At 29.8% G+C, this 12,492-nt stretch overlaps 1 protein-coding gene across 4 annotated transcripts; it reads left to right on the top strand.

Moving 5' to 3' along the window:
• Nucleotides 1-1,317: 1,317 nt before the first annotated feature.
• LOC148231461 (modular serine protease-like) lies at nt 1,318-10,323 on the top strand. Of its 4 annotated transcripts, none has more exons than XM_088191357.1 (15): nt 1,318-1,421; nt 1,533-1,657; nt 2,293-2,356; nt 2,453-2,527; nt 2,599-2,706; nt 3,923-4,030; nt 4,097-4,277; nt 5,463-5,539; nt 5,615-5,808; nt 5,916-6,125; nt 6,197-6,367; nt 7,308-7,441; nt 7,521-7,697; nt 7,904-8,060; nt 9,993-10,323. In XM_088191357.1, the coding sequence occupies exons 2-15, from the start codon at nt 1,612-1,614 to the stop codon at nt 10,214-10,216; spliced, it is 1,926 nt and encodes a 641-aa protein (XP_088047483.1). In that variant the 5' UTR covers nt 1,318-1,421; nt 1,533-1,611; the 3' UTR covers nt 10,217-10,323. The 4 variants fall into 4 exon arrangements, with proteins under 4 accessions (XP_088047483.1, XP_088047482.1, XP_088047485.1 ...); XM_088191356.1 differs by having other exon boundaries at nt 5,612-5,808; XM_088191359.1 differs by having other exon boundaries at nt 1,342-1,421; nt 1,533-1,557.
• Nucleotides 10,324-12,492: the final 2,169 nt, after the last annotated feature.

The following is a 12,492-nucleotide window of genomic DNA, read 5'->3' as shown; positions in this document are numbered from 1 at the left end:
CGAGTCTCCTAATTCTAAGTGAGTAAGAAGTTTTTTGTGAATAGCCCTAAACTGTCGTGCCGTTGGATTATTATTTTGCTCTCCATGAGATCTAATATTACCAAAAAAAAGTTCTATATGGTCCTGACTTATTTTATAAAATAATATATAATTTAATACTACTTCTTGTTCTACCAAATTAGTGTTCAGCACTATCCATGAAAATTAAATTATTTATGGTAAAGAGATATTATGTATTTTTTAACATATTCAAAAAAGCTAAAAATCTCTAAATTGTTTGCTTTACATAGAGATTTCCTAAAGTTGAAATGTTTTATTTTTTTTTAATTTAAAATATTAAATATTATTTTTATTTTACGTATGAAGATTACAATCCCTATAAAATCTTTTTTTTTTACAAAATTCTAACGCATCTGCTACACTATTACTAAAAAGCTAAGTAGCTAATTTCACTTTTATTTTTTGGTTGTGAAAGGGAATGTGTTTTCGCGATAATTTGTTGGCAGAGTGCAAGTTTTCTTCCTTCTGTAATTGATGAAGTTGTATTATTAAATTCCATTCAATAATTTAAATTTTTGTTTACGCCTCAAAAATTGTTTTTGCGGTTTTAAAAATGTTTTGTTCAATGTCTGTAGTACACTTATTTAAACGAGTCAACAAAAATTGGCGAACACTAAACCACCCTCAGGCTTTTATATGCGTATAAACACAGTGCCTAAAACAACAACTTTAAGTAGCAAAATATTTTTTTTTAATATTAAGTAAGCATAATAAGCATCAAGGTAAACTTCTTTCGTTAGATTTTGAACTTTTATTCGTAATGGGAATTTCATAAGGAATTATTTTGAGAGATATGTGCATTTAAATAAATACTTTTTACATATAAAATATTTTTTATATTTTATTATTATTTTACTAATAATTTAGCTTATAAAATTCTAATAATAAAATACCATTGTTTTATGTTATTACAATTTATATGCAAATGTAAATATTAAATAAAAAATCATAAAAAAATAGTTTATTTAAAAATAGCATTTGACAGTTAGTTTAACTAAAACCTATAGTTAATGCATACACAAACTAGTATGTTCATGAATAAACTCCAGTGAGCACTTGAACTGTAACATATATAAATGTACACAAATAAATTTAAACTGAAAATTTTACAATCAATAATAGGCTGTAGACTAAGTAACACTTAACTAGCTTTTATTTACATATGTATTATATATACACATCCATTTCCCAGAATTGATAAAAAAAATATAAATATTTTTATCTGAATAAGGTCAATGGTTATCTATTTTAATAAATAATACTAAATTTCATGACGTTCGCAAGCTAGTTGGAAATATACTCTCAACCAGAACGTATTCCTTTTAGTTCGAGTTATTTGTTTAATATACTTTTTTTACAAGGTAATTGCATATTAGAAAATAGACCTAACCACAAATCTGTTCTATTATTATAATTTTATTTTCTATTATTATAATCTGTATTATTACATTTTTTTTTTTAATTTTTTCCAGATTTGATTGATGGCATGGTTATGAGGTAATCTGCCAATAAGAAATAAATCAGTAGACATAAGATCAGAGATAAATAGATATGGCATTGACTGCAATCGCTTCTCTGATTATTTTCTATATTTCTGGTAGGTTAACGTGTATATTCTTAAAGAGATAACAAAAACAAAGATAGTATCATGCAAAATACGCAAATATTAAAAACAAATCCAATTTGTACCATACATATGAAAACAATTTCCTGTTATTTTATTTCTTCTATTTAAAGCAAGTAACGTAAAACAGTAATAAAAAATGCACGTTTAAATTATTTTTTTAATTTAATTCTCAAATAAGAAAAAAATATGGTTAATGCTTTTTAATGCGGTTTAGTGATTAATTATTGTATTTTATAATCACTATGTGTTTTTATAAAAATATAAAAAATATATAAGATAACCTACAGCAATCACACATTTGACAAGTACAATTTGTACAATTTACCACTTAAATTAATACATAAATGCCTTAAGCTTATATTAAGACTTACCGTCTATTATTAGAGACTTACCGTCCGAGAAGTGAAATGATTTGCATCCAGGTGACTACTGCTGTGACACCTGTTACTCCCCGAGGAGAGTGAAATCATCGAATGTTCGGTATTCAATCCGCACAGGAGTTACTCGCTGTTCCCCTTGGCTCTCTTTTTGAGACTACTATATTTTTTTTAAATTAAAAACATTGTTTTTAATTAAAAAATGAATTTAATTTTAATATTTTTCAGGATTCACATGTTTACCATCGGCACATTTTTTGAGTGATCCTAGTTTGGTAACGTATTATCCTAAGTATGCTAAATTTATTATTTTTGAGCGCATTTGCTTGCAAATACATATTAGCAAAAAAACTTTATTTTGTAACTAAACAAAAAAATCTTGTTTAAGATTCATAAATGATGTAAATAACAACTTTGCCAATGAATCGGTCGTTTTTAGAAGTAAAAGATTGGCATGGAATGAGTATATTTTTTATATTTATATATATATAAGCTAAGACCGTTAGTATAATCTATAAATTGCTATTTTTGCAGATTCAAGTGCGATGATGGACAAATTATTGATGTAATGTTTGTTTGCGATGGTAAATTAGATTGTAACGATAGATCCGACGAAACTAGTAAACAGTGTGGATCTTTAGAGTGAGTATATTTTTAATATATGCTATTTTTTCCGAATGAGACACAATTCTAGCTTTCGAATTTAACAAACGTTATATGAGAATAAATGTGACGCGGTCATTAGGACGAGCTTTAGTAGCGTCGATCCTATCAATGGCGTAGGCACGTAATGGCACAAGCTCTCTGTGGACCAATTGCCGCAACATAGTTCTAAGAACTGCAGACGCTCCGTGGAGTACAATTTTCTGTTATGGCGGAGCCCCGACGGCAGGCCCAACGCAATGCTAAAAAAACAATTTTTGACGTGAAAAGCACCAATCGACGTTTTCATATAATTTATTTATTAACAAACATATGCAGGGCATAAACCAGTAAAACTTTACCTTTTTTCTTCCGACCAAAATACATATGTTTGCTATGTTACGCGAGCCGTAGCATAATAAAATGATATATTTTTTTTCACATATACATAATGTATACGTATATACATATAAAAGTTGTTTTTCTTAAAAACACAAATTTAAGGATTTATTTATTAATTAAAAATTTTATGTATTTCAATAATAATGAAAAATTATATTAATTAAATAGTCACAGCATATTTGCAGCAGCCAATCTTTTTTTTCATTTTGTTATAGTCCGACCTTCATCATTTTAAAAAAAGTAAGGTCCAATGCCGCCGCCTTACCACAGCGCGCACCAAACAGTTTTTGGGCATATAATGCTCTCTCGTAAAGCACATGAAGATTTTCCTCGCCCCATATGCGGCTTTGAAATATCAACTTTCTACTATTGAAACACCCAATCTGAGTAAATTATTCACTGTACATGGTATCTGGGCTTCAGTTGTTGTGTTATCTGTATTTATTTGGGTGAAGGTGCAAGTCCAGATACAAAATGTGCCAAAGGAAGTTTCAGCCACACTTTCACTAACAGCAGCAATACTTTTAGTTAAATGGGCGCCATAATGATGCACCTCGCTTTCAGTCTCTTTAGTTTTTTCACTGCGATGCGATATGTTCGCTCAATAGTACAATGAAAATCACTATTATTTTTATTTTATTATAAATTATATATAATTAATCATCGAAATCGAAATTTTAATTTTCAATGATAAGTCATCCCTTATCCTGCTTCCCTATTGGAATTCCTTCGATTTTGTTTGTGTTCTTTATTTATACAATTATTACCAAGATGTACGATTATATCAATTTATAACACTTTTATTTATTTCTAGATGTGAACATAAATGCAAATACGGCGCTTGTATTAACAAAAAACAAAAATGCAATGGTGTATTTGATTGCTTTGATGGGTCTGACGAATTACACTGTCCTCTATGCAAGTGAGGATTATGAATTAAGCGCTTCAAAATAAGTTATCATTGATTTTCAACTTTAAATGTCCACAGTAATAATGAATTTCAATGCGATGACAATGTAACGTGCATATCAACTGAATATACCTGCAACGGTGCAAGCGACTGCCCTGATAAATCAGACGAAAGCTTAGAAATGTGCAAAAATGTTCCATGCAGAGGGTTTAGATGTGCATCCGGAGGATGCATTGGTAAAAAAAAGTTCTGCAATGGAGTAAGATTTGTTACTATTATTGTTAATATTAAAGTCTTTAGAGACGTGGATGACCTAGTACGATAAATTTATCTACTACTCATTCTTGTTTTAAATATCTAGTTTGGGGGCTGACAAACAAATTTTCAAACCATTTAGTTTTCAATAATAGTACTTAAGGTCGTGTTTTTTTAGTAATATTCGGCTAGCAAGAATATTCGACTTCCATTTTTAATGTCAAAAAAACTACTGACACAACTGGTTCAATAACGCATTATAAATTGCAGTATTTCCCATAAATAATCAGAGGCGTTGAGCACCTTACATTTTTATAGGCCTCATATTTTTCAACTTAAGTTGTGACACATTTTAGTCGATTTCACTATGGATAGTACTTCATTAAATGAAGACTTTTTATATGGTATAATTCTTCAAACTGAATTTAGCAACTAAGCAGAATCTGGGAGTTCATAATTTTTATCTTAAATATAATGTGGTGCAAACAAATAACTCACTTAGTTACAAACTGTTTGCGGAAGCCTCCAAAAATGGTTACTTACTGTTTATATTTTTACCTAAACCTTGAATTATACAAAATACTCTAATATCGCTATTTCGGAAAGTACTTGTTATAATTTAACAAAGTGCCTTGAAAAAACCTAAATTTAGCAAGGGCGAAAAATTTTAAAGCATTTTCATTTCAATTAAATTGCCTATTGATGTTACTCACAATGTCCTCAACACTTCCAGCAACTGTGTCACCAAAAGCCGAATTGATTGATCGTTGCTTTTCTACAAGTTGTTTATATCGTGTTGAATGTTTAGTCTAGTAATCACGGCGTATATTGTATCTTTTTAGTACAGACATAATGTCATCAAAGCTAATTCAATAGCAAAATAATTTAAACTTTAAAAAAACGGCATTCGAAGTAATCTAGTCAAGTGTAATAATATGAGAATAATCCCAAAATTCATTACACAGAAATGTTAAGCAATAGGAGTACCGCGTACTCCTCAACTCGACTGTTGGCTGTTTCTTAATAATGCATTCTTTAAAATTTTAGAGTTCAACCCCTGAACTAGTTACTTATTAACTATGTTAGTTTCTTGACAGTTCAACAAAGTCTCACATACAAGTTCATTAAACTTATTGATTCGTTTTAATGAATCTGTAAAAGTTGTTAATATTTTTTTATTAACTTTAAGGTAGCAGACTGTTATGACAAATCTGATGAGTGGTACAGAAAAACTTGTCCATTTGGTATTACCCCCGAAGTAGAAGAGTGCGTAGTAGTTACTGATTAAAATAATATTATTCATTTAAGCTGACATTAAATACAGAGCTTATTTCATAGCAGTGATTCTTGCACTTTTCCTGAAAATCCAGAAAAAGGAAAATACACTTTTGTGTCTGGCAAAACGCCGGAAAAAGGAGAAAGTGTCAAGAAAAACACAATTATTGAGTTGAAATGTAACAAGAATTACGATATTCAAGGACCAACGCTTGCCAAATGTATTAATACAAAATGGGATTATACATCTTCGTGTAAAAGTAAATATTTTTTTTGATTTTTAACATTTTTATCTGAGTTTAGTAAATAACAAAAAACAAATATTTATATGCAAAATATCAAACACAGAGTTTAAATAAAATTTTAGGAAGGTGCGAACATAATCCATCTGATACGGTAAAATTCGAGTGTATGAACCAAGGGAGAAAAAAAATTCCATGCGAAAAGTTACTAAAACACGACACCATTGTCGTTTACAAATGCAAAGATAGACATTTTTTCGATAAAAATGAAGACTTCAAAAATGCTACGTGTAACAACGGAAATTGGGACAACCCACGGCCTGTTTGTATTGCAGGTATTTGTTATGAAATCGATTGATGTAAGTTTTAATTTATAAAAATAAGTTTCAAATACCATATTTTTTAGAATGTGGACAAGAACCAGCTTACACCCTGCATCTTATGACAGGAAAACAAAATGTTGAAAATGGAACGTTCCCATGGCATATAGCTATATATCAGATGAATAACGAAACCTATGAATATACTGATTATATTTGTGGAGGAAGTATAATTAGATCTAACGTTGTTATAAGCGGTAAAAAAATATTTATTTTAAAAGCCCTTTATTTTACAAATAGTTTTATAATTTATTTAAATAATATTAATGCGTCACGATGGTAAAAAACATTTATTTAGATTAATGGGACCTGGTGGTATAACAGCTAAAGTACATCTAATCTGGTATTGAAAAAATCGCGAGTAAATATAATAAATTGTTTAATTACAGAAAACCCACACAACACCTTCACATTCTGAACACCACAAAAAAAATTGCGGTCCATAAAATTAATATATTTTAAAATAAAAATATAATTTAAAAGCCCCGGTAAAAATTTAAATTTATCAAATCAAGTAGCATCAAAAGTCTAACTTCCCTTTCTCCAGAACATAACCTAGTGATATTCTTATCTAGCTTAAATCTCAAAACATTAAAAACATATCATCTATTATATAATGACATATAAAAGCATACGTATTATTTTCTTAAAGACTAAAAATTCATTTCATGTTAGTTATATGAGGAGATCAAAATCCTCTGTCGTCTTCCACATTTCAATGAACCAATTGCAAGTGTGTGGTAGTCAAAAATCTTTGTTTATTTTACTTTGAAAATGCCATCATATTAAAACATTACTCACTAAATTACTGAAATGTGCGTTTTACTACTTGAGTGAGACTAAAATTGCCTAGTACACTTACTAACAATGAGCGTCTCTAATTTCGCCCATCATACATCAATATACATTTACCAGTTTAACAAGTGTTTTTTTTTAATTATTGATGTAACAGTCGCAGAGAAAATTTTATTATTCTAGGAGGAATTCCTTTACTATTGACGTATTGACAAACAATGGAGTTATTTTTTACGTCTCCTTGAGTCTCATTTTTGTTTACCGTCCAAATTCGGTTGTCAATAATAAACATATTTTTAAATACCAAAATGCTATAGTTCATTTTTGTTAATATTTTTATAGCTGCACATTGCTTTTGGAACTACATTTCTAATGAACTCCATGGGTCTCATAATTTTGCAGTCGTCGCTGGGAAACGTTTCAGAGAAAGAAACAACCACAAAGACGATTCAACAGGACGCGTACAAGAATCAATGGTAAAAATATTTTATTGCACTACATTCATAAAATATCCGCTGAGACAAAATAATATCAATGGTAATTTTAACATTTTAGGTACAACTCATACATATTCCATTGCAGTACAATGGAGTTACACGATTCGAAAGTAACGATATTGCCCTTTTAGAGCTAGAAACTTCATTTACTTTCACGCAATACGTTCTCCCAGTTTGTTTGGACTTTGAGGAAAAATTCAATAATAATCAAGTAAAGGCGCAAAATTACGGAAAGGTATGTTGTTGATTAAATGTACATTTACAAAGTGTATAATTACTTATCTAGTCTTTTTTCTGGTAACAATAATACATAGTATAATCTAAAGTTCAATTTTTTATCACTACTTTTTTTTGTGATTACTTAATAATCAATCAAAATGCTATTTAGACATAGTACCAGATATTACCTGATATATTAAAGTATCAGTTGCTTTGTAATAGATTGCAGGTTGGGGCAAAACGGAAACTGGGGTAGCTTCAGACTATTTGGTATACTTGTTTCTACCTGTAATCGATTATGGTGTATGTGAACCTGCACTAGGAACACATTTCAAGAAATTCGTAACAATTGATAAATTCTGCGCAGGTTATGAAAATTGTGAGTATTTGTTTGAATTAAATTAAGACCATCGCGTATTAAAAGCTAACCCTATTTCATCACGATGTTAAAAAATAATAGATAATGAAATATTAAAATTAAATTATACGAACCAGACCAGCTCCTCGTAACTGACATCAAATATATCAACGTGCACTGCCAGCGTATTTAGGAGTTAATGGGAGTCGGCTAATGCAAAGAACGTGAGGACGCGATCGTAACTTTAGAAACCTTTCTGTGTCCTTTTTTTAATTTTATTGCAATATTTAGTTACTTGGAGACTATTAAGGATGGCGATTTAATTGATATACATTAGATAATTATTATTATTTGTCTATTTTTTTAATTATGGGGTTCACAATAATGCAAGTCCATCAGCGTGCATCGGAGAATTTAAAGCAGAGCAGTTTCAATGTGTGTGTGAGAACAAAATCGCTTAAGCATAAAGAACGCCATGAATTCATGTATCAGCCTTACGACAGCCAATGTATTTTTTACACTGTGCGATGCGGACCGTACGTGACAATAGATAGATTCAACTAGAAGCATCTCAGTTGTCATTGAAGACTTTCTGCAAGTTGAATTATCATGTAATAAGGACCAAAACAATAGGTCACGTTACTAGATCTCATATTTGTTAAAATATTTAACTGATGTAGTAAATTTATTTATACGAGTCGACAAAAATAGGTTTTTATAGGGTCTCTCAGGTTTTTTATGTGTATAAAAACAAACAACTTTAAGAACAATATCATCAAGAACTTCAAAGCTCTCTAAGTTGGAATGAGCTATCATCGACAGAAAGACAAATCAATCAAGTATCTAATCTATTAAAGTACCGTATTGCCGATACTAGGGATTGCAATATACCGTAATTTTCAATACCGTTATTACCGAGATAAAATATATTTTCGAAAATTCGGGTGTCAAGACTTTCCTTTTTGGAACAACAAATCTAAGAGAACATCGTCTTTGACAAAATATTGATCAACCACTTCTCAATGCCTCCTTAATTTTATACCAGGAACTCGAGCATCACTCAGCAATTTATTTTAATAAAATATTATATATTACTCATTATTTTTTGAGTTGCGATTATCCAAAAGAACCTCATGAGAAAGAAGTATGTAGAATATTGCAAATTTGTGATATTTTTGTGATCACTTTATTTTAATTATTTCATATTTAATAAAATATTTCAACATTTTCAATCTAACCCAACCACTAAATAACAATAAAAATATGCAGTGTAGTATATTTTTCATACAATATAGCACACAACTACACGATAGTTTATTTTTTTGATTTAAAAAAATTAATACTAAAAAACGAAAATATCAGAACCAAACTAAAATAATATTACTAACCCAAAAAGTTAAAGGTCCGGTATTCGTATACTCGCTATCTGCGGTACCTCATGATAGTAAGGGACCGACAGCTACTTGATCATAATTAATACAAGGCAATGGAACGCATTTAAAACATTTAAAGAAGAACGTTTAATTGTGATAAAAAATACACTTTGATCTATCAAAGAAATGTCTGGTGAACTTTGTGATTGAGGCAAAATGTATTAACCTACCTCGTTCAACTTTTTTAAGGGTCAATCGTTCAGTGTGTGTTCGCACATTGTAGCGAATTGGACTTTACGATTGACCAGTACAAGGACCAGACACGTCGCAGCTGTAATGCATTTTGTTAAAGCATTATTAGAGCTCAAACATTGAACATATATATGTATTCATGTTCTTACAATAACGCATCCTCATCTGTTCCGTACTTAATCCTTTAGTTGCCGAGCCTATTAGAATTATCAGCTATTTTCACAATAGTAGCAAAAGCAATTATATCAGATTTCGGCAATTAAAGGGTTAACCCCAAAAAACACCCACTTTGCGATCAATGTTTGATCCATTTTTATTGTTTTTTTAGCTCATTATGTATGTCAGGGTGATAGTGGTGGAGGACTAGTTTTCAATACAACTGAGAGAGATACCGTGAGATGGTATATTAGAGGAATTGTTAGCAACACATCTCCAGAATACATAGGTGGTGAAGCACGGTGCAGAAAAACCTATACACTTTTTACAAAAGTTATAATGCACAAGGATTTCATCAATGAATATATGAATAAGTTTAGTAAAGAATCAACTTGATTTAAGAAAGAAGTATATATCAATTATTATTCACGAGTATTGTACATTATATAATCACATATTTATAAACTAGTTATCATTTAAATAAAATATGTTTTTATTGCAAATTTAGTTTTATTAATATTTATTATAACACTCGATTGCATTAGAACTTCAATGAAATATATATTGAAAATAAATAATAAATAGGTACGACAATTTTAAGATTTCGTTTTAATACAGTAATTATCATTTAAATTGGACACGTAGTTTGTATTTACCAACCAAATTTCAATCATTTAAAACTCCAAACCATCAATAAACAACTAAATCAAAATATACAATCAAATCCTGAAACCAGTTTGGACGTTACGGCGTACAACTCTGTGGATGTTCAAAATAAAGTCTTACAAGAAGTACAGACAGACCTCGCATATCGCTCCATAGTTTGTCTGCATAGTCAATATTACAGTTTTAAAAATATGAAAAGTGTTCTTTAACGATATTACTATGAAATTATGATATAAGAGATCTGATCAAAGTATATTCAACCCGATTTTTGGTCAATAAAAGGGTGCAAAAATAATTATCACTTCTCAGAAGTTAAAAATTCACGTCAAAAGCAATAAAATCGTGTCGGCGCCATTGCAGTGGGAACGCTTGGCAACGAGCGTTCCCACGGCGACGGCCGATTTTATTGCTTTTGACGTTGATTTTTGACTTTTGAGTAGAGATTGTCTTCTTAATTGTCAGCAACACATCTCCAGAACACGTAGGTGGTAAAGCAAAACAATAGCAAATATTTTTTTAATTTTTAACTCTTACATGTTCATCTTTTGTTGTAACCTAGTATATAAACCGTAAGACGCGAATTCCCACGAAATTAAGTTCTCTACATATATTGACAGCAACAATTACAAACTTGGCTGGGTGTAACAAATGTCCCCAGGGTAGCTAAAGGGTTAAACTCTGGCTCTACTAATACACTTCCCGCACACTTTCTCGTCTGACCCCCAAAGGATAAGTATAGTTGTATTTGGATTCTCGCTTCTTGTAATTGCATTACCATAAAATTCATTATCAATGTCGTCAATTCAACTCATCGCCTCAGGCTTTTCAAAGTCTGTGCTTTAAATATTGTTTTTCTCTGTAACATTTTCATATTTTAGCAATTACAAGACAAGTTAATATGTAAATATCTAAGTAATATCATACAAATATTATACTTTACAAAAAAATACTATGATATGTGAATTATTTTTATATGAATATGTTTTCTCATATTCAAGAAGTTTACTAAATAAACATAGTTCTTTATAGTTGTAAACTATCGGTTTTAAATATTTACTAAAAATATTAATCTTGAAAATGAATCTTGCTGCTGTTAAAATATTGAGAAACTATTAAAGCTAATAAGCAGACTTGAAGAATTCACCATATGAACTGTTTACCCATTTGCCATAATAAAAGTGTGAAAAATACACAAATGGGTACCGCACGAACTGACCACAAAGTAAAAATAGCAATTTTTCGACCATATTTCTGTTATATTTTATTAATTACATAAATTATCTACAACTTCTTTAACATTATCACCTATGTAATAATTTATATTTTAAGTTATATTTACCTATAAGTGTTATATTTTTAAAAATATTATTAATATCGGTATTATTTTGCCTCTATCTCTATTGAATCTGCTTACCTTTCCGGTTTTTTAAAACGAAAGCATATCCAATGTGGGTAACTTTAACTCTTGATTTATATGTTCATGTATGAATAATGTTTTTAATTATTTCGTTGCTTTCATATTATATAATAAAAAAACATTTATAAATTCAATTAAGTACCACTGAGCACTGATTGATAATAAAAAAATACGGTAATATTTTAGTTTTCAATTCAATAAAAATTTATATTTCAATATAATAAAATATTAATTATGCTAGGTTATGATACATAATATATATCTTATTCGTTCGAGCATAGATATGTTTGTCAAAGTTTGAGTCGCGTCCGATCGTCATAAATTTCCGGAATGTGATCGAAAATTTCATGTTCATATTAGTGTTAAATTTCCGTATTCGAACTTCCTGAAGTGGAAATTCAAACTAAGTACATCTATAAAACTTGTACCGTGAGAAGATATAATTTAGAATAAAAATTTTATGCGATGTGGGCATATAACTGTAACGGATCTCGACATTTAAGGTAAAGTGCAGATTTTCTATTTATAAGTAGAGTTATACGAGAGATATTCTGATTGCACCTATATCTTCGACGCTAGTCGACCACAC

The sequence above is a fragment of the Plectrocnemia conspersa genome, unplaced genomic scaffold (assembly GCF_051122295.1).
Source record: "Plectrocnemia conspersa isolate PC_06_02 unplaced genomic scaffold, ASM5112229v1 ptg000009l, whole genome shotgun sequence".
NCBI lineage: Eukaryota > Metazoa > Arthropoda > Insecta > Trichoptera > Polycentropodidae > Plectrocnemia > Plectrocnemia conspersa.
Note: the sequence above shows the minus strand (reverse complement) of the source record. Positions and strands in the feature narration are given on the sequence as shown.